General features: G+C 37.4%; 1 protein-coding gene across 6 annotated transcripts in view; it reads right to left on the reverse strand.

The window, feature by feature from the left end:
- TBC1D5 (TBC1 domain family member 5) overlaps positions 1 to 23,838 on the reverse strand; it is a 318,136-nt gene that overhangs the window by 31,540 nt on the left and 262,758 nt on the right. For 4 of the 6 annotated variants that reach the window (XM_054514222.1, XM_036401348.2, XM_036401339.2 and 1 more), the window contains 3 exons: positions 21,370 to 21,650; positions 16,626 to 16,691; positions 10,873 to 11,036 (listed from right to left, as the gene is read on the reverse strand). In XM_054514222.1, coding sequence (XP_054370197.1) covers positions 10,873 to 11,036; positions 16,626 to 16,691; positions 21,370 to 21,650 — 511 coding nt within the window. The remainder of the gene's footprint in view (positions 1 to 10,872; positions 11,037 to 16,625; positions 16,692 to 21,369; positions 21,651 to 23,838) is intronic. The other 2 variants (XM_036401369.2, XM_036401358.2) reach the window with 1 other exon arrangement.

Here is a 23,838-nt window from a genome sequence, read left to right on the forward strand (position 1 = left end):
TTGCTATTTCGGAGATGAAAGAAAAATTATACTTTTGTCTGTTTAACCCAAGTAGAAAAGTCAAGGAAAGCAAACTCTGTTGTCAAAGCTTACAACAATGTATGTCCAAGCATTTCATTCATGAATGCTCAGAATGGCAGAATTCTATTCATCTTAAATTTGAATCCTGAATAAGAATTAACTTGGCAGCACCATCAAGTGCTAAGTGCTGTGGAAAAGAAACTATATCTTCAAAGAAAAGAGTATTTAAAGGTATTTAAGGTATTTAAGCACTAATGCTGAAATTTAAAACATAAAAAAAACCCAAACCAGTGACAGAACTGAGCTGGCAGAAAAGCTCAGTCTTCCTGGGGTCTGTTCTGATGCTGGTCAATAATGGGTTGGGTGAAATGTGGAGAAAACAGAATGTCATGACATAAACATGGAACAGTACTGACCAGAATACTCTTCCAGACTATACAGATTTGGACAGCAGTGATGTCCTGAGCTCGAGGTGGTGTGGAGTTTTTTTTGTTTGCTTGTTTGTTTTTTCCTGTAGTTAATAGCTGCTTTTCTTATATTAAATTGCCCAGTCACATTTTCAGTTTTTTCAGTATTCATAGTAAGAGCACTCAGGGAAACATCCTATAGCTCTTGGCAAATTGGCAGGGCAAATTAGAAAATAATTTTGATGAGGTTTCAAAACATTTAGAGGAAAATAATGGGAAAAACGAGATTGATATATGGAAATCCTAAAGTTAGGAACTCACTAAGAGTCTTACCAGTACTGACATTCTTATTCATAAATTATACACAGAGTATACTTTTTAGATGTCAGTAGCAGTTTACAAGTCAAACAAGACTCAGATGCGAGGCATAAATTGCTTTCTCATTTAATTTTAAGCAAATTCCCCTGAAGTCAAAAGCAGTGGTTACTCCTTCCATTTTATGGGAGTTTCACTTATTTCATTTTCTAATCCAAGAATTAAATACAAGATTTAACCTTATAATCTTGAATCTCTGACAGTTGAATGTTGGTTGACACCCCCATAATTTTTTAATATTCTGTGCCAGCCACAGAACAGCGTACAGCATATGGTGACATTTAAACCAGAAACCCCTGTTTCTGAGCACTGAATTAAATACAGTGGAACTTCACCCAAGCTTTTAATTTATTTTATTTATGAATTTAACCTGTTATTAAACTGTATCACTCACAGTCCCAAGGCCTTGCTCTGCTGGGTGCTGTACAAACATAAAGACAAATCCCACTTCTCTGAAGGACTTCATGGTGTAAGCCAAGAGACAACAGATGGCTGGAGACACACATATGGGGAGGACATGGAAACAATATGGCTATATTAGTCAGTCTTCTAGACATGGCTTCAGCATGGAGCCAAACTCTTGTTGATGAAAAGGTAGAATTTTTGAGAGAGTTTTCATAAAGCATTTATTTTGCAGATGTTTAGAGAAAGTTTCTTCTGTGTGAAAGGGGCTGTGAAATGATTAGATGAAAGTGCACCAACCACATCAGAATCAGAAGTGAAATGTATCTTGTTACTTTTATATTGAAAATTTTGGCATTTGTGGTATTTTTGCACAAAATGAAATTTTGTGAATATTAATATATTATCCAGGGAGGACATAAAGAATTTCAGATACTGCCTTCATATACTAATTCCTGCAGAAGTAGAGGTTAAGTATTGATTTCCTGTGCTGAACCATTGTTTGACAGTATTTATCTATGTGCTAATTGAAATATCCCCACACTTAATATATTTCCAAATAACTCATGTTTTGTGTTCTTTACATTTTCACAACTGCCTAGTTTTTTATTATTTTGAATATGCTTTCATAAATGTTAAACATTTTAAGCACAGTACTTTCAGCTAAGTTCTACAAGCTTGTGTTTTGTTCCTTTATACTGCATGTGTAGCAAACATGAACCATGTTTTTATTTTATACCTTTAACTCCTGCTTATGCTTTTTTTTACACCATTTTAACTCAGACTGCTATTCCATTGTGGTATGAGATAATTTAAGTAGGAATGTCTTTCTTCCCATTTTTTCTTATATATTCTTCAAAATTTCTTTTAATTTCACTAGTGTTGTGCAGTGCTAGTAAGCACAGTTGCTTAGACTTTATACTTTCTGATAGTTACATACCTATTTCAGTGCTTTTCTAGATCAAAACCCTTAAAGCACAAACAGCTTCTCTGTCATATTAGACAAACCTTTTATTTTTAATCTCTTTTCTACTTTGACTTATATTTTGACCTGTTGCTTTCCAATTTTGCTTTCTGGTAGTACTGTATATCTCAAAATATATCAGAGGACATCTGAGTAAGCACAAATGAATTAGGCAAACAGTAATCCAAGAAGTCCAGGTTCCAAACTTAGTGCTATCAAAGTTAAAACATTTCAGGGTACAATGCAACATCTTCTGCTCAAAGGAGTAAATTCAGCAGAGCAATTATCTGTTTTAGAAATGGAAACAGAACTGCCACTGCCAAATCTTTTGTGAACACATATTTGTGGCAACCCTCTGAAAGGAGTGGGGTGAATACAGCTGAGAAAAAATAAGGAAATAAAACAAAAAAATGAAGGAAAAGTCAACAAAATATCCACTGTACCTCCAAGGAGCCAAGCTAAATCAGGTTATGTACCAACACAACAACAGCAACAAATTATTTGGTTCAGGGGGATCAGATTGAAAACAAAGATCAAAGACAAGAAAGGAATTTTATAATACAGATAAAAATGTTCAAGTAGAATGAGACCAAGACAAACTTGGCAATAAATTAAAATGCTAGCAGGCATTCACCTGCAAAGGCACATATTTTTGGCATTAATACAATCCTTACTTCCTGTGTGTGCTCTTTTTAACAACACAGTAAGGGATTGCATCTCATGATGCTCCTACAAGCTATGCACACATAAACAGAACCAAGAAATTATAATAAAGGAATAAAAGAATAAGAATTTCTGTACTTAACATTGCTCCTCAAAACAGAGATCAAGCCCCAACAAAACTGAAAGGGGCTGCAACTTGGATCCTGTATAACTAATAACCCAGGAAGTCTCTTCCAACATCCAAACTTCTAGCATTCTAGAGTTAGCATTTGTTGAGGACACCCGCACTTTCAAAAAGCAAGAAAAATTATTATTTTACTGCATTATGCATCTGTAGCGTTCTTGAAATATAAGAAACAAGAATTTGTGGTCAATTATTTCTCTTCCAAAGTGGAATAACTATCCTCTTCCTTGCCCCCTAGTTTTAGTAGTTTACATGTTCATTGATTATTCTTTACATATAAACAGTATTTATTTACCATCCATATTTATTTATAAAGTCTACTAAGATTGGTGAACTTGAGGCAAAATAGCTATTTTATTGCATTGATGTATGATTATCAATTAATTTGATTTGCTGTCTCTCTAAAAAAAGCTAAAAATATATAGAAATTTGGAAGAAAATGAAAGGGGTGCCTCAGAGAATCTCCCTACAACCTGAAAGATATATTTAATTTCAATTAAAGTCCTGAAAATAGCTGAAACTCTGGCTAACAGCTTCTAATCACCAGGTCCTGCTGTTGAATTTCCATCTTAAACAGTTCAATTTGCCAGCTCAGTTTCCACATCCCACCTTGCCTGGAGATGTTAGTGGCAGAGGACCATGGGCTTGGGAATTTTCCAAAGCAGCTCCCACTGTTGAACCTATTATTGGAACAGGTTCCAGGTGCACCAGCCTCACTGTTCAGAGCTAGAAACCAGCAACTGTACTACTGGAGTATGAGAAGAATTGTTTTCATCTAACCTGGATACATTTTCCTCTCAAAAATATTCTGCTTCTGTGGTCAGACAATTTTTCCTTAGCAGGAAGATGGGGAAGGATAAATACGACTAATGGAGAAAGCTCCTACCCAGAGACAAAAAAAGCGGGGATGAAAAGAAATCTCTTTTGCAAACAGACACAAGACATGGGGGACTTATCTACCTGCTGCTTGCACAAGTCCACCTGCTGGCACTGTGCTCTGGGACTGCCAAGAGATAGTTTAAAAATGAAACCCATTAAAAATCTGCAAGATCCATGGAAATGCAAAAAGTTGGGCATAACTCGTTGTGGATGGGTAGGCACTGGACAGCTGAGTATGTATGAATAGGTGGTATTCCACTTGGTAAGGGAATAGATAAGAAGAGAAAGAGCTGTAGGGTACTAGAAATTATCCATTTGAACAGAAATGCTGATAAAAGGCTTCTCTCACTGCTGCTGTTGAGATTGTTGACTTAAGAATATTGGAAAATTTCTTCATAAATAATAAAAGGGATACATTAATTTAGATGGTATGGCTGTAAGCATTTTGGAAATAGTTATAAATAAACACAGAGGCAAATGAGAATCCCATATCTTCCATTATGTTTCACTATGACATCTGAGGGACTTTCTGCCCATGTTACACACATTGCTGGCCTTTAAGACTGCATAAGTCCACTGTGGCAAATGTAAGAGAAATGAGAAAGGGAAACACTATCATATTTACTTGAACCTTACTGAAAGAGTTGATAAGTTGTTATGTACTTATATAATTATGCTTCTTGATTTTGCTGCCTGAATAAGCTTTTTAATACACACAGTTCAACATAAATAGTCCTTTATGAAGGTCTCCCAAAGCACACCCTTTGTTAAACTCATACTCGTTTAAATTCTTTTTAAGCATGAGTTGCAAAAATAGTTTCACTAAATCTTCCTCTGGTTAGGCTGGATGTATTTGATCTTTGCTATGATTCCTAACATGACTGAGGATGTAGACCAGAGGAGGATTATTTATTTAAGGGTTTTAGAATCTCTAATTTTTCAGAGTTTAAGGAAGGTAAAACTTAAGTATAGTGATTATGTAGGGGCTATAAATATACACCATTTATACCACATTGTTAAAATAACAGAAGTACAAGTCTTGCTGTTTTCATAGGGAATTGTTTGATTTAACAAAACATAGACAAAAATAAGAATCAAGCTATTAAATGCATAGCCACAACCTATTCCAGCGGGGAAGAAAATCTTCCAAACACAGAAACCTTTTCCGCCCAAAAAACTCCCAAATAAAACAACAGCCTGGTTTAGAGGCATGTGTCTCATCCACATCCATGTTTTTGTTGAGAGTTCAGTGCAGGTCTCTCAGCTCTGCACAGAAATGGACAGTAATTTCATGCTGTTATCTTAAAAGAGCAGGATGAAGAGACGGAATTCACACTGAAAAGGAAAATGGGGCAGCTCAAGCTACCAACACAGAATTTCTGATATGTTTTTCTTTCCCACTGGAATGCTGAAACATTAACTTCATGATTAATGTATGGAAAGAGGATGGACAGAGTAAGTCCTGTACCTCTGCTGGTACCATGATTGCTGTGAAGTGTCACACTTGTGTCCTCAATCACTTTGATCCTTTTGTAAACATTGATGATGGTCTCATCCATTCACAATTTTTGTAATTTTAAAATTCTTTCTGACAGTTTCAAAGTGCAGCCCAATAATTTTTAATGTTCTTACTGCCTTTTTCAAGTGGCATCATTCTGCTTCTATGCAGAAGTTACTGGAAAATATTATTCACCTACATGTATCTGAATCTTTTGTACCAGAGAAAGATAAGTTTGCACTGACATTTTTAAAATATTCCAAATGGCCCCACAGGTCTGTTCTCTATATGTGTTTATTGCTAGTAATATGACAGAAAAAGCACTGCAGAGCCTCTTGGGTTTTTTATTCATTTTTTTTCCTAAGCAATTAACTTCCTGTTTTTATCACAGTACAGTTTCTTTTCCCTGAAATTAATCACTCAAAAAAAGATAAGGAGCTCTAGGATTCAAAGCTGCCACTCATGCATACAGCTGTTGCTTTACTAAATTACAAGAAACTTGCAAGTATTTCAAATAGAAACTATAAAAGGCAATTTATTTTTTCTTCTACTGTTTTCAGCTCTTTAATTTGAGTTACAGGATGTCATGTAAGCCAGAGGAAGGCAACAGAGAAAAGAACCATAGTTCCAAAATATCTCAGAGGTTTTTCTATGAACTCTGTTCATGTGACCTGTCAGCATCTGAAATTTAATATTCTTTTCATCTAACCCTAAAATTAGACAGGCACTGGAATATTAAATAAGTTGCATTTTTTTTTTCTGTCAGAATTGGCCTGTCACATCAGAATAAGGAAGACATATGTCCTCCACTATAAACTACAGTCAAAACATTAAGGCACTAAAGTATTTTAAACTTAATGGCATTGAGAATAATCAACATGTCTTTAACCTCAGGCGTAACAAATCCAATATACTGATCAAGAATTGGCTGATGTACACAGACTAACTTATTCTGGGCACATTTTATGATGCTTAACAAAAAAAGGACATTTCATCATAGCATTTGTACTTCCAAATAAATGTTTGGCATTGGTAAGTCTGAACTCACAAGTATTTTGCTTAAAACATTCTAAAAAAAGTAAAAAAGTAACAGTGAGGGAAAAGATATATGGTAATAAAAACCATCTCCAAGATGTGTACCATGCACAAAAGGCATGCTCTTGTTCAGAGGAATTTTTGCATACATGGTTTTTTTTGTGTGGTTTTCTAGTATTTATCTTCTTATCGTGTTGGTTTTCATATACCACCTCTACTTGTATGCTTAAACTGAGGCTCTTAAATCACTTCAGCAGATGCCTATTTAATTGAAAATAATGGCATACATTAATTTTCTAACCTGTAGGGGTACTCATAACTAACTCCAAATCAGTCAGACTAGCTACGTAAATTACAGACAGTAACAGTTGTTTATACACGCTTGTGGGGACAATAGCATATGTTGTCAAATTTGATTTAATTAAAAAGTCTGTGCAATCAGAACCAGCATAATGCATGACACTTCTGTTCAGGATATTTTTGTGAAGAAATGAGGATTCTGACTGACCATGTTTGCAAATTACTTTAGTAAAGAAAATAAACTGCTCCAGATTTTCCTTAGAAATGATTCCTTCTTGGGAACTTTTTAACTAATGTATTTTCCAAATGGGTAATTTGATTTTTCTTAAGTTGAAACCTTTTATGTAGAAATTTACTTATTAAAACACAAAGTTTTTCCAAATCAAAACTTTATTTTCATTCAAATCCACATTTTCCTAATTTTTTTTTGCTTTAAAGAAAGTTTTAAAAATGTTTATATTGTTTGACTCAGAAGTTTCCTCTCTGGCACATCTCTATGTCTGAAAGCAATTTACACAATATTCTGCCAGAAACTGGGATCAGCCAACCATATTTGCCAGAATCAATGTCTAAGCAGTTTTGCTATTTGCTAAAAAGAGGGGTAGACTTTCTTTAATGATTTATGAGTCATAAAGTAAACATAATGAGAAATAAATGGACCACAAATTCACCTTTTTTCACAACTCCACCGAAAAGTAGAGGGCAGTAGGCATGCTGGGAGAGGGAATTTTGTAGGATTTTATTCCAGCAAGACTGAGCCATTCAGAAGATAGTGGGCACTAGAGTGCATTGCAGATTAAAAATTCCTGTATTTGTTTACAGGAAGACAGCTCCAGAAACTGCTGCTTAAGTTATTCCTGTCAGAAAGCCACAAAGGATACAAAGGAGCAGGGAACCTCTCAACGCTGGGCACAAAACAGGCTTCCAAACCCTTTTGGTGGACCTCACATTAACATACAGCTTTGTGCCACTCAACAGTAATGTCAAAAACATCAGCATGCCATGGGCTGCCAAAACATGAACTGATATTGTGCATTCACCCCTGAGCTCTAGATTCATTTCATTTCAAACAGGGGACATCTGTTTCTAGTAACAGAAATAAATCACTCCACTGATCTTTGCATCTGAGGGGAAATAAATACATAGAAGAATAAATACAACCCAAAAGTTACTAACTTTTAGAAAGCCTTAGTATGAGAAATGGACACATTTTAGTCCTGGAGGCAATGAAACAAGTTAAGGAACAATTTTGATTGCAACTCTCACAGATAAAGCTCAATTTGTTGGACTGGCTTTAGGAAAGAAAGAATTTAGACATGTCACATTCCTCTGTGAGTGTTTATGCTCTCACAGAATCCCAGAATGGCTGAGGTTGAAAGGGATCTCAGAAGCTCATCTTGCCTAAGCCCACGCTCAAGAAGGGCCACCAAGTATAGCTGGCTGCCTAGGATTAGTGTCCAGATGGCTTCTGAATATCTCCAAGCATGGAGAGTCTACAATCTGCCTGGGCAACCTATGCTAGAGCTCAGCTGCTCTCAAGAGAAAAAAAAAAAGTTTCCTTGATGATCAGACAGAGCCTCTTGTGTTGCAGCTGGTGGCCATTGCCTCTGGTCCTGTCACTGGGCACCACTGAAAAGAGCCTGGCTCTGTTCTCTTTATAGCCTCCCTCCAGATACTGATACACACAGGAGAGATCCCCTCTGAGCCTCTCTTTTCTAGGCTGATCAGTCCCAGCTCGCTCAGCCCTTCCTCAGAGGAGAGATGCTCCAAGCCCTTCATCACCTTTGTGGCCCTTTGCTGGACTTCCTGCAGTATGCCCAAATCTCTCTTGTGCTGGGGAGCCCAGTGCTCGACACAGCACTCCAGGTGGCAATCTGTGACAATGACATTCCTGTCCATCCCATGACACCATTACAGTAATGTCCTCTGGTCTGTCAAAATCACTTATTTTAACTGCATGTTAAAGGATATATTTTTATGTATGCATTCAATTTCCACTTTGCTTGGAAAAAGAGTGTATTAGAGATACAAGGATGAAAAGAAAATGGATTATCTTTCATCTGCCACACCAAGAATAACTGATTTTAAAACCATCTTTTTATGAAGAGATTGATGCACGGCAATGCTTCAACAAAGGTAATTTCCCTAATACTTAACAACATAATTTGTATAATTATAAGATTAAAAATGTAAAGCAGTTCAGTTTGATAAATAAAACAATGTGGATCCATTATATTTTCAAGCCTTGTGCTTCCAGAAAACAGCTGCAGATGAAGCAATTGTTCAACTTGAGACTACTGATGCAACTACTTTGGGACCTCAGGAAAAACTCTTTGGGGTCTTCTACTCTATGTGGAAAATGACGTACCCATGAAATTTACAGGAAAAGAAAAACCAACATTTTTTTGTGCAACAGAAAATAGATTTAAACAAAGCTTTTCCTCTTGGATCTGCTACAAATTCTGTTTGCCTATATTAAGGGTCAGTCCAAAACTGAACCCAAGGAAATGGATTTTGATAACCTAAAACCTTTTCCAGCTATTTAATAATAAAATGCTAAAATATAAATGACATATCACAGTTTAAAGAATTATTTTGGAAATTTATGCCCTGAATTATCATGATTAACAATCCACTAAAAATTATCATAATGACAACAAATCTGTTATAACGCATAATTCTTTATCCAAAATTCTTCATGAAAGCACTAATATAATAGCCCAAATTTGGGCTATTATTTACCTGAAAGAAACATGCTACTAATAAATGGATTTTAACTAAGTATGAATATATAATGGTAAATTCTCCTGTCTTCTACTAGAGAACTAAGGAGGAATGGAATTATTCTTCAACTCTACTGGTGCAAAACCCCCAAGTTCTGATCTGGATAAAAGTTGCAAATGAAAGCTGTATTTAGATCTTGTTAAGCCACATAAAAAGAAAAGTTCAATACTGCTGTATTTATTTTTCTTCAACTCACGAGGACAAGCAGAAAGAAATTAAATTGTTGTTTTAGCTTTAAATTAAATTCAACATGTTTTAAATGGTCACAAACCAAAATTATAGCTTCTTGTTGACTAACCACAAAACACAGCTTTTCTTTAGACAGCAGTAAAACATTTGGAACAAGAATTAAACACTCTCATTCAGTGAACAAAAACTGAACAAAGTTGCACAAAGTTGTGCATTTCATTAGAATGTTTTGAATATCAAACTGAAACGTGATGTGACTATTAATAAAGATGCTTCTGTTTAGAGTAAAAAGCACTGAGAAGTTCAGATGAAATTTCAGTGCAATCTGAACACCTGAAGAATGCTGTAACAGAAATTTGGCTATTACAATTCCTACATGTTGAAATCAATAGGCAGTTATATGAGCCTACATTTCTGAAAAAAGAATTGAGAAAACCACTGCGCCCTCACCTTACAAAAAATACAACTTATTACATCTACTATGTAACTGTTTTCTAGTCAGCAGAGAGACAAAGGGAAATGTGTATAGAGAATAAACAAAAATCCTCATGTTCCATGGCATACCTAGTTTATTGAAGTAGTGCTCCTAAAATATCTTGGATGGGATGAGAATTTCTTTGGAACATACCCATGATAAGAGCTGATTTTCTTGGATGAGAACAATCTGTTTAAATACTAGCATCTTGTGACCAAATGGAAGGTCAGAGCTGCACAAGAAATCAGAACTGTGACTGCAGACTACAGATGCTACAGACACTGGGAAACCTCTGATGTATTAAGGAATTTCAGGGACAACAGATGGACATGTTTGGATCTGCTGAGCATTCAAGCTTCCCACTGAACTGTTTATTAACTTCAGGACTACAGCAAAAGTCTAAGAAAGCAAAAAATCTTACAGGACTTCTCTCGTCTTTCTCAGAGGCAACAGGCACTTGCACAGTTTCATTTCAGGCAGGGTAAGGGGATGGAAGCCATTATGGGATGGAAGCCATAAGGGAGATGTCACTCAACACAAAAAGTGGAAATGGCTTATTTCTGCTTTGGCCATTAATGCGTGCTTAGGGAAGCATTTCCAAGTGCAAGTGCCCAATGTATGGAAGAAATGAGTGTCTCTAACGAGTAAGTTAATGCAGTGTGACATTAAAATAGTTCAAAAATTAAAAGAACCCACCGACTCTTTTCTGCTCATAGTTTTGCTTTGGGAACGAGAGCGGGAGATGGTGCTGAAAAAGGAATCCTTTTTTGAGGCAGACAAAGGTGGAGATCCTGTGAATTCACGTCCTCCAGACAAGCTCTCTATGCTTGGAGATGAACTGATGTTTTTTGAACTTTGGCCTGTAAAGCAAGTATAAAAAAACCCAAACAGTTAATCAATGGGCATTTCCTTTTTCCCACAAATACTACAAATACTTCCTTGTTTCAACTGACATTGACTGAGAGTCACAGACAGCCCAACACAGAATGAAATGTTGAAGTGTGTCAGCATGCACTGAGAGATTGAAGGACTGTTCTCACATGGAACTTAATTTCTGTATGAGAGAAGAACACAAAATCTTTGTGTATATATAGATATATACACAAACATACACTATCTAGTACACACCTGTATCTATATATATGCTAAATTATGTGTGTGTATATATACACACACACACACATATATATATATATAAAAATAAATATCACCTCATTATATGCCCCGCTAATATATCCACAGACTGAGGAACTTCAAGCCCTGTGTGGCGAAATGAGCAAAGTACCATCTCATAAAACTAAAAAAAAAATAAATCTGATATCATCAACACTACAATGGAAATAGTTTTTCCCAACTATAAAGCTTGGCAAAGAATGTTAACAAGAACTTCAGATTCCAAAAGTGGGTTGGAACACTGAAGATCTAGATCACAATATTTAGACTTGAAGCAGGAAAAAAAGTAAGTTAAGTTTGGAAATAAACATAAGCTCTCATGCTTCAAATTTTAAGGCCATCACCACCTAACAGACACTTTGATGAAGTCTACTTAATAGTTACCTCTTGTCATTTCATGGAGCTTTTGAAATGAATCCAGCATTGTCCACTATCATAGTGAAGACAGGTAGGGAGAAGCCTGGGCTGGATCACCATGGCAGTGTATGCATCAGGCAGCCTCTGATAAGGCTAGTTTTCTTCTAGTTGAGGCTTACAGAGTGTTTTCAAATATTTAAATCAAAATTTTGTTTTCATTTTTCCAGGAGGAAAAAAACTCCAGTATGTCAGTTTTCATCGACTTTCATTAAAAAAATGTTGCCTTAGGACAGATGCTAGTTTAAAAAAATCTTTTTATCATGTGTATGATGAAGTCAAGCTCGAATGACTCCATGAAATTGCAGAGTTTTCCATTCTGGGAAAAAGTTAAATAGCACAAAAAGATAATGCTCAAGAATTCTCCCTATCTCTTGTTTGATGGCTATTCTGATGAGAGGGTTTATGTTTCCCTCTTTCCTTTCTTCTTTTTTTGGTATGCTTTCATGTTACCACCTATAGCATTAAGTATGATTCTTTGCAATCAAATCTTTCACAGTTTCTTAAGGGAATAAATACAGATTTATTTGAAATATACTTTTTGCAAGGCAAGGAGACTGAACTAGCAAAGAACAAAACATTATGTGCGAATAAACAGACCTTAAATGACAAAACCCAAGAAAGGATCTGGGTTTAACATGTTGAACATTTTCTAGAAGAAAACTCATATAAATTGCTTCCCATCTTGTCCTTCATTCTCTGTGGCTTTTTTCTGCTCACTTCCCCCACAACCCTCCTACATTTTATGCTCTGTTTCTGTGCACCTTCCTGTCTGCCTCCATCTCTTCTTCAGATCCCTCCATACTGCCTCTTCTGCAACTTCTTATTCTAACTTATTTCTTTACATATTTTTTACTTCCCACCAACTTCATTCAACTGGATTTTTCTGTTTCTTCACAGTCCTCCTCCAGGCACTTACTACCTACCATCTAGTCTGAGAAGCTTCCTTAAAAGTGCATGAGACTGATGCTCTTGCAGATCTCACTTAACTTCTGCCTTCCCATTTTATAGAAAAATGGGATATGCATAAATCATGTGCACTGTAAATAATTCTGGAGATGAAAAAGGAAAAAAGACTGCATGGCAAACAGCGGAAATTATTTAGTTGCAAGGAAATTTTTAGAAATTTTCTAATTTTCAGATAAAATCATGTCACTTGGCAACATTGTTATCCTTATAGTTGCCTTTATGTAAGAAAAAAGACTTTTTATGCATTTCATAGTGGCAAATGGAAGTGTGCTTTTGAAGTAGGTAAACTTAAAAATAGTTTTGGAACAGATGGAATCACATATTTTAGCAAATAAAGCATTTATAAAAGCAATTCACACAGCTAAGCAAGAGAAACCAATATAAATGCTAAACGTAAGAAAAAAGTATTTGGTGGACAGAGTAAAGTGCAACAGAAAAATATTTACTAAGTCTATATCATATTAAATAGCCTCTCTTTACCATCCTAGTAATAAGAAGATATATTCCTTATAGGGTGAAGATTAAAAAAACAAACAAAAAACTTAAACAATGAGCAATGTATATTTTTCACATATGCTTCACTGTATGGCCTGGACTTAACACAATTCACCTGCAAATAAGCAGATTATGTGATAAAAATTAACAGATAATATTGAGAGAAGAACACTTTAAATATATTTGAGGAACACAAACACATGAAATAATACAGCTTGGTAAAACAATGGAAAAAAATGATGTATGAAGATTTTTTTTTTCTATAATCTGTCTTACAGCTCTAAGGAAAAAAATGTCAAAAATATAGTAAGAAAATGAAAAGACAGAGAAGTGTCCTCATGGCCACTGCAAACAGCTACACTTCAAAAGATGGATCACAGTTCAGAGGAACAGAATATGCAACTACTTGCATAACCAAACAAGATTTTGTGGACAGAATAATACAAGTGTCCTAAAAAGGAATTTGCTCAAGTAACATCAAGAGCTTTGAACAGTTTGGTTCTCATGGCCTTAAATTATATAATGAAAATAAAAAATAAGAGCAATACAAGATCTAGTTAAACTAAGACAGAGATACAGTAAAGTAGAAGTGATAAAAATACTGCATCTGTATGTTTGATACCCAAGTAAGAAGAAAGGTTAGGATGCACCTGATCCTTCTGCATGAACAAGCAAATCTGGGGAATTATTATTAGGAAACACTAATTTTTTTATTCTGCATCCAACCCTGTGAACAGTGCTGTGACATGGATTATCTGGGGATATAATTGAGAATTAAGACAGAAAGAACAGCACTTATGAATAATACAGTGTGCTGCAACTCATAAAGCAGGAACCTTGGATTATGATAGTCTTCTAATTTCCAGAGGAGTCATGGTTTTTACAACTGTAAATATGAAAGCTGAAAGACAGGTCACACCAATCATATGTTTTTCCCCTAATGTCAAAAAAAACAAAAAAAAACAAAACAAAGAAAAGAAAGAGAAAAGATAAAAGACATCTATGATTTTCCGATTTTCCCAACACAGAAATGTAATGAATCACAGAATATTCTGACTTGGTGACTTGGAAGGGACCCACAAAGATCATTGAGTCCAACTCTTAAGGAAGCTGCTGCAACAACATTTAACTGAGTCACCACATTGCTTCTGAAGTCCTTCACATGTATCATGTATGCACTGTGCACTGAGGCATTAACAACCCTCACACAACTTTGGAAACAACACCGTAGTACCAGCACACAGACTTTAGGATCTCAGGACAATGACACAAATGCCATTTGTACCTTCACTGTTCTGTGTCTTACTGATTTTACATCTTTCTTAATGTGCAGTGTGGTACATTCTGCACTCTCTTGACAAGAAGGTAATGGGACAGAGTTTCTAATTTTGTATTATTCCTCAAAAAAAAAAAAGGAAAAAGAAAAAAAGAAGTCTTACCCTTCATGTAGAATCAAAATGCATATAGATTGCAATAAAGTACAGTTAATAACTAAACTCGTGTCCTTCTTCTTGAGCAGCTTAATCAGCAACCTGAGAACACTACTGAATCAAAACTCTCATTTTTGTCTGCTCATTCTGTCAATATCAGATAAATACATTATAGCTCCTTAAAAAACATTAGAGAAATCTAATCTCTGACCATCTAAGCATATACCAGAAGGTCCTAAGGCCTATATAAAACAGGCTGAAGAAACTCCATAAACATGGAAATCAAATACATGCTTATGAAGCACACAGAACAAATATGGAAGGATCCCTGACGTATGCAGAAGTCAAAATACATTACCATGTAGGATGTTTCAAATATATACACATATATATATATATATGTATATGCATTCTGAAATGCATAAATAGTTCACAGTAATGATGCACAGGATTTCACACACTAAAAATACATCAATTTCTGAGGCAAAAAGGAGCAATGTTATCTCCACGGGCTGGCTTCTAAGTGGCTTACTACTTGCCTGTTGCAAGTAGTGGGGACTGACCCCAGGGTGAGAAATGCTCTGCCTCAAAACCATTTGGAAAACACACAGATGGGGCAGTGGAAAAAGGGACCAACCTGTTGGTATCATGGAGACCTCTGATGTCTTGCAGAGAATGATAATTTAAATTTAATGTGATCAAAAATTAGGCCACATAATAAAGTAAAAGGTGATGGCAAGGAGGACAAGACTTACAATTAAAGGAAAGTGAGCTTCAGGTCTTACTAAGTTTGAGTTAAGTTATGGGGGAGATAACCAGGAACACTGGCGGTCCCTGCTAAAACACATGAAAAATCAGAGGAACGTGCAAAAAAGACACACAAAACTGATGGCTCATTCTGTTTGGTCCCTACAGAGGAAAAGAATACCTTTCATAGTTATAAGAAGAGCAAGGAAAAAGGCACCAAGAAGATCAGAAGTATGGCACTATATATAATTCAAAACCATTCAGATCTGCTCATCTGTCTGCATTTGCTATAGTGAGGATGTAGAGTATTAAAATTTGCAAAAAGAATGAGATGAGTTTTATAAAACTTTTCAGATAAATTAGTTTCCTTTTCTCCTGCAGTGAAATTGGAGCAAAGGCTTCCAGCACTTTCAAAATTCATTCAAACCACCTCATCACACAAATCCATGTACTTTTTATTTCAGCCAAGGCAGGTAAGCTCCCTGTTAAGTCAAGTGCACCACAGCAGATGTTCGGCCCAAAATACCTGCCCCAAATATAACAGGAGGGAAGTAATGCAGCTAAAAGGGACAATGATGGTGGAACTGGCCCTGATGACAGAGTGAGAAATGGGCTACAAAGTGCAAGAGCACAGAGGTTTGTAGCACAGATAGATGCTGACGCACGGTGGATGCCTGTGAAGAGACACAGACACACAGAGACATACAGACAGACACACGGACACACAGAGACACACACAAACCCACAGATGCATGCACAAGACACACAGAGTCAGACACAAACCACCACACATGCAGACATGCAGGCAGACAGACACACAGACAGACAGAGACACAGACACACACACAGACAGGCGCAGAGACACACACAGACACAGACACAGAGACACACACAGACACAGAGACACACACAGAGACACACAGAGACACACAGAGACACACACACACACACACAGACACACACACACACACACACACAGACACACACAGACACACAGACACACACAGACACACAGACACACACACACCCCCTCACACACAAACACAGACACACACAGACAGACACACACAGACACGGACAGACAGACACACAGACACAGACACAGACACACACACAGACACAGAGCTCGGCAGGACGCGCAGAGCGGAGCTCTCTGCCGGCACTACAGCGGCGCTCGCTGGCGGGACAGCGGCGGTGCCGGCGGGCGCCGCCCGGGCCTACCTGCGCTGGCCGGGCTGTGCTGCTGGGCCTGGGCCGGCCCCGGCGGCGCCGCCTCGCCCGCCTCGCCTGGCAAACAAACAACAGCGTTAGCGCGGCCCCGCCGCTGCAGCTCGCCCGAGGGAAGAGCCGCGGCTTTGGGGGTTCAGCCGGAGCACCCTGCTTTGAACAGAGAGGACATTGTGAGAGAGCGCTGTAGGGACAGGCAAAAGGAAAGGGGAAGGTTGGATAACCAGTTGTCACAGGCTGCAGAACCCCAGTGCTTTTAAGTGATGATTTAGATCAAAATCTAAACTTAAGAGTCAAACCCGTTTTTTGCTGGCAGTTTACAGAGACAGTGCCATTCTGCTATTTGAGGGCTTCACAGAATGGCTGAGGTTGGAAGACCACTGGCCCAAGCCCCTTGCTCAAGCAGGGTCCCTTAGGACTCGTTACTCAGGACTGTGTCCTGATGGCTTTTGAGTATCTCCGGCAAAGGGGACTCCACAACTCCACTGGGCAATCTGTTCCAAGGCACGGTCACTCGCACAGTAAGGAAGTTCTTCCTCATATTCAGGCAACATTTCCTGTGCATCGGTTTCTGCCCATTGCCTTTTGTTCTACTTCTTGGCACCACCAAGAAAAGACTTGGGGGCTCCACCCTCTTCACACCTCCCTGTAGACACTATCCCTTGTCTATCTTCTCTTCTCAAGGCCAAAGAGTTCCAGCTCCCTCAATTTTCTCGTGAGGTGCTCCAGTCCCCTAATCTTCGGAGCCCTCCACAGGACTCACTCCATGTCTCTCTTATACTGTGGAGCTCAGAAGTTGTATCCTTGCTGTCAAAAGATTCATAATTGCCTAATAATATGTATATTTATATGTTTAAAAAGAAAAAAAAACCACATTTGTCAATCTGTGTTTTACTCCTTTAATTTGTACTCATTTCTGCTATTAATGAGGACAATTTCTTTATCCACATGAAAAGCATACTCATTTTCTAGAGATAAATAAATAATTCTAAATAATTATTTAACTTTATAAATAATTCTAAATTGCGGGGATCATTTCTTTAGGGCATACATGTTGACTATGGAAATTCTGTTTGTGTTACAACAAATACCATAGTAGTATCAACTCATAAAAACAAAGAGTAGCCTGGAAACTCTTTAAATACAGTTTTGGCAGAACTTTGTCTTTTAACTGGTCCTCTAATGTGTCCTTGTGATAGAGCTGCATTTAAATCAAAACCTTTTGGGTTTCACCATGAAATGACCTAGAAGGAAAACTGTATCTGGCACTATCAGGGAAGAAGAGAAAGAGAAATGCTTTTTTTTCTTGGCAATACACTGCCATTTGGTAATCAAAGAATATCCAGTTTCTGAATGATGAAGGATCCACTGGAACACACAGGGCAATTATTGAGCTTTTTTTTCCCATTTTTTTCATTATAATTTCTTTTATCTTTCAAAATAACCACCTCAACTGAAAATCCAATAAACTCAGTATCTGAATTCAACTTTTGTGCCAATGAATTACTTCACTGTGCAGGATCAAGAGAATGTTTTAATCCCTCTTCTGATAGCAGGCTACCTTGCATAAGTAATCAGTAATGATACCCGATCTTCTTCTGTGCTGAGGACAGGCTGAACGGTACTAATATATTATTAGGAGGAACTGAATTTCCAATGAGATGTCTGGATACTTTGTTCAGCTGTGATTTGTAATGCTGAAGACTCATCTGGAATTACAGGCTTGCAATTATGGTTGGGTTTTTTTTCCCGTCTGTTCTTTTTCCATTTACATTATCTAAATCATATGCATTTTTTTTCTTACAGAAATTCAGCAAGTACCAAAACTTTGGAGTGAGAAGTAATTACAACTGATTATGTAACCCAATCATCCCTCATCTAGAGTATGGCAGCATGAATGGTAGCTGGTTTGTGAGTGGTAACTCTGTTGAAACAGAGCTGTTAAAACTGGGAGAGGATTATTTTGACAGTCCTGCAAGGTATTTTGCTATCAAGGACTTCTTCACAAAGTAGATCAGCCAGTTAATTTAATCTCTTCAAACGTACAAATCTCTACATATTAATTTAAATTATCAGCACTACTTCAGCATTCAAACCTGAAAAGACCAGTAAGAAAAAAATGGATTACTTATTTTATGGCTTGATGCCCGTTAGATTTACAGCACTTTGGCCTGTTATACTGTCCAACTGAACATCTGTGAGTATTACATCAGCTGGAAGTGCAAATGTCTTTCAATTTAAATCCTAAATCCATGTCTCTGCCTACCTCAGCTAAATAACTAGGCTCCAGGAGGCTGAGGAGAGCTGAACATACAGGGAAGAACAAGAACAGGAGACAATTAGTGACAGCTAGTTAGTAATTTGGGAGCCTTGCCACGTAGTTTTTAGATACTCAAAAAACTACAGCAGAATCCAGAGCTAGAAAAAAAGCCAGCGTAGAAGCTAAAAAGTTCAGCACAAACATGAGTGAAAAGAGAGCTTCTAAGAGTATGAATATATTTTAAATCCTGAATCTCAATGCCCAGGATAGAAGTACAGGCAGCTGTGGAGAGTACCCTCATTCACTGGATTTTCTGTACAGATCTTTTTTGAGGTGGTGTTACTGTCCTCCACAGAACAGAAAAGACTTACTCTTGCTTTTAAGGTGTGATGGAGCTTGTGCTGTTTACAAAGGTCACTGCAGCAAGCTTCAAAAGACTTTTTAGTGTGTCTCCACCATGGTGCAGCAAATAGGGATTTTTTTGCTGAACATTTAAACTTACTTCAGAGAGAATTCACTGGGGACCCTCTAAAATACTTTCTATTTCCTTTTGTGTCTCTTTAAAAATACAAAGTATGGCACTTGCAAGCATAGCTGCCATAATTTGAAATTTTTATACAATTACAGGCAAAATACTTATAACTGTACAGGTCTGGAACAACAAACGCCAGAATAATGTCACTAATATGTAAAACAAAACTCTGTCATCTGAACCTATTAAAAATTGTGTATTTACATTTTTTGCCCTTAAATTACTTTGCAAAGGCTGTACCAAATATGGATAGACAGAATATACTAAGAGGAAGCTGCAGTATGTTTTTTCCACTTACCATGAAAATGCTTTGTGCCCTACATCATACATTCTTCATAACTTTACCAAATCTCCATATTCCTGTTGATAAAGCAATATGTGCACAGCTTGTACATAACAATGACCAAACATAACTACAATTTGTTATTCTGATTCTTGTATGGAAAGTATCAGGTGCATTTCTGATTATATATGTTCATTGGCCCATACAACAGGCCATCCTTTAGCAGCCACATCAAGATTAAGCTACAATCAATCCCATCTATAGAAGTTTTTTCAAATGGTGTGCTTTTACTACATTAAGCAGTGAAAGAAAACAGCTACCCAAGAACCACTTTTAAACTCAAAAGGGGGAAGAGAATAATGTGATAAGAGAACTATGGAAAACTCTTAAAAAATAAAAGAAAAAGTCTCTCTGAAACGGTGTAAATAATTTTGTTCTACACCTAATTTTACTTCCATTGTTGTGAACAGGATTTGTATCAAAGTTTCACTGCATTTCAGTTTTACCTCTGTACTGTAAAAACCCTTGCTGGAGCAAGTTTTGAGATTCTCCTCTAACTGAGAGAAGCTGCATATCTAGATTTTGCCAAGCAGCTGCAGTGGCCCTTACAGAAATGCCTGTATGTGCCTGCTCCGAAAGAACAGCTGTACCTTTCCATTTGGCTCCCTCAGTGTCTGCTGGGGATGCCATGCATCATGAAAGGGCCTTTGGACCATATGGGTGCCACAGCAAAGTGAGAGAACACCAACTGCAGCTATGAAGTGTTATTTCCCTTCTTTTACACTTTCAAATCTGGTGAAAAAAAATAAAAAGATGCAATCCTATGCCAAGGTTTAGGTCAACCAGCACCAGCCCTCAAGCTCGTAACCATGACACTGGATGAGTTGATAAAAGCAGCAGGTACTGTTTTGCTCTACATACTCCTTGAAAAGCGCATACTGCCATGGGCTGGCTGGAGGTGAAAAGCAGTAACCTACCTTGAGTGTGGCAGAGTATAGCAAACAACTACCAAAGCTGAGCTTGTGAGTTTGTTGTTTGAATAAGCTGTCCTCAAGAAATATAAAAAGAAAGGCTTAAGAAAAAGACACAGTGTTTACTAAATAAAGTGCAGAGGGTCATGCTAAAAGACAAATTCATATTATGGTTCAAATAATTTCTAAAATAAGCTCCACACATTCTAAAGGGAATAAGAATTTCTTTATTAAGAATTCCTCTCCAACTTCCTTCACTTATTATTATGTATTTAGCTAATACTGTTATGCATGTGATTTTTTGCCAATAACCTGAAAGACATGTATGAAATTAAGTCTTCCATTTAAAAAAAGGTTGCATGTAAAAATCTGAAAAGTTAACTGGCTCATGTTTCATACGGTAATGATTAGTTTGTTGGCCTGTCTGATGCAGTTTCTGGTCATACATTTTTAGAAGTTCAAAACTTCTTACAGTATTTTAACATTCTTGAGATAAGATCTAATTCTGTATTGCAGTGCAAACGTGCTGTTGTACTTGGCATAAGCATCCTGACTAACAAAATACGTTTTTTACTGTTTCCTCAAAATATGTGCACACTGATATAAAAATCAACAGAAGAAAGAACTTCAGCCCTGAAGATGTATGACAAAGCTTCCCTCAGTCACGGTGCTGCCACACCTTTCCCCCTTACCTTTGCCCAGCTGAACTGGCATGCTCTCAGACTTCATCATCCTCTGCTGCTGTGACTGGTGGTGGTGGTGGTGGTGCTGCTGCTGCTGGTGGTGCTGCTGGTGCTGAGAGGCTTCCACTGTGCTCCTGCTTGGCATTGAAGAGGGAGGGAAGCCGCTCCCGCCAGCAGGAGTGCCCACTGCCCCACCCGAAGCCATGGCCGGAGCAATGAGCTTTCGGCCAAAATTCAGTAAGCTGTTGGAGACTTTGTTGATGTTCAGAGGGGCGGCTTTAGCACTGGCACTGAGAAAAGAAGAGGAGAAATCATTGCATCATTGCCAATGGTTTGCACAGGCACAGCCATACATGCATAGTTCTTCAAAACATGGAGATAAAAATCCAAGATTTGAACATTACAGAGAAGGTGTTTTACTACAGTTGCACTGGAATACACACAGAGACCACAGGGACTGGGTGTGGTATCAATTTTTTCCCAACCAGAAGTGGACAATTTTTTTTGGTCCTTCTCCCTGAAAAATGCAGACTAACTCCAAACAAAGTGAGTTTGTACCAATTTTCCTTATTTTTTTAAATTTGCCTTCCTAAATTAAAAAAAAGAAAAAAGAAGAGTGATAAATAGCAATCCAGGCTCTACAGAATGAAAAACTTTATAAAATTGAATTTTTGCACTTCTTTGAGGACTGCTTTAATATTTATTTCTGTTAGATTAAATTCTCTCCAATGTTTAAAATGAGTCAACCACAAACATTTCTTTCAGCAAGCAAAGCACTGGACTGTCCTTTTAGACTGGCAGAGCTAGATGTCTCTTGCTCTGAGTTCATCTTCTGCCCAGCCCAATCATTTTAAGCCAAGCACTTTTTAACAGGAATCTTGATTTCCAAAGTGATTTTGCTGAAGATCTGCTTCAGGGTATAACACATATATTGAATCACAATCCTTATAATTGTTACTTTTTATTTTTAACTACAGTGGCTATTTAATTCACTTCAGTTACATGCACCATTAAGAATGAAGAAATTGTCAAACCATTTAATTTGTCTAAAATAAAGAGGCAAAGAACCTTTTAATTCCCAGTGGAAGTGTTCACATAACCCACAGATTAGCAAAGCCATTCCTAGTTGTTCATGCAATAATTCCCTGCCTTATATAATTAATGGTTGAAATACCCTTCACAGAAATATATCACAACCACAAAGACCTTTTCACTCCTGAGGTTTTACTTTAGTAATCTGTACTTCCATGATATAAATAGCTGTCCTTTAAAAACATGAAGAAATGTAATTAAAACCAACACAATCATTGTACTGGGGAAAAATAGCTTTACAATGTTTTGGGGAAGTTAAACTAAAAATAAACTACAAATGAATTAATACGGGTAATTTGTAACTTCTGCAGACACCTGGAAGAGTAATTTTGATTTTGCTCTTCCTCTAATTTCTCTATTTGTCTCCAGAGATGGGTTTTTTTTAGAATACACAATACAAACATGCACACACATATAGAACATATCCAGAAAATAACAACAGCTGAGTTGTTTAGAATCAGAATAGATACTCAGAATAGACAGAAAAGGGGAGCTATCAGAAGGCAGTATGAGAGCCTCACACTCACAAGATACAGCCCCAAGCCGTATGGGTGCTTCTGCCATATATACTGGTGATGAAGAAAGATGGCATCTAGAATGTTTTAGAAGGAACAGCAGTGCAGAGACTGGGACCAAGTGTTGCTTCCCAGTTTATGGAAGCTGGGAAAGAATGATTGGTGGATAATAATTACAGGATGTTTCTGTGCCTCCTGATTTTATTGATTGCTGCTGGTGTTACAGAATGTCCCTCCACAGTCATCTGAAAGTGAATGACAAAGTCACTATGAGGAAAGGACGTGCAGAACTGTATAAAATACTGTTGCAGGAGGTCCAAATGGTTTCAAAAACAAACTGAGTAGCTATGAGACTGAAGTGTTAATGGTTAGTGACTCAAACAATCACTGATTTGTAAAAGCTTCAGGTGCTTTGCTGAGGCCAGGTTTGCACCTTCCAACTGAAGGGGAGGAGGAGAGTTTTTGGATGTTTGATGGCTCCTGACCCTGACCCTGCTGAACCTGACTCTAAAAGAAGTCCAGAGACAGTAGTGCACTCACTCCATGCGGTGCCTGCACTGAATGATTCAAGGATTACTGGTGTATCACAGTGCTGGGTCTTTGCTGCAGCACAAAATGGAATTTCTGAAGTTATAGCTGATTTGATTCCACTAACAGTGCAACACCACCACTGCAAACTCAATAGCCACAATATAAGCACCCATGTGATTGAGCATTGATGGGTTGGTCTCAAAGTCCCCTTCTAATTGTCCTGCCTGGGTGGTGAAGGAGCCAACAGAGAGTTGTGGTTTCCAGTTTATTTCAGGCAATTGAATGCCCATACTGTGCCTTTAACCACTGCTCAGCTGGCAAAGCTTGGAAGGGAGGGCAA

This window comes from Molothrus ater, chromosome 1 (assembly GCF_012460135.2).
Source record: "Molothrus ater isolate BHLD 08-10-18 breed brown headed cowbird chromosome 1, BPBGC_Mater_1.1, whole genome shotgun sequence".
Lineage (NCBI taxonomy): Eukaryota > Metazoa > Chordata > Aves > Passeriformes > Icteridae > Molothrus > Molothrus ater.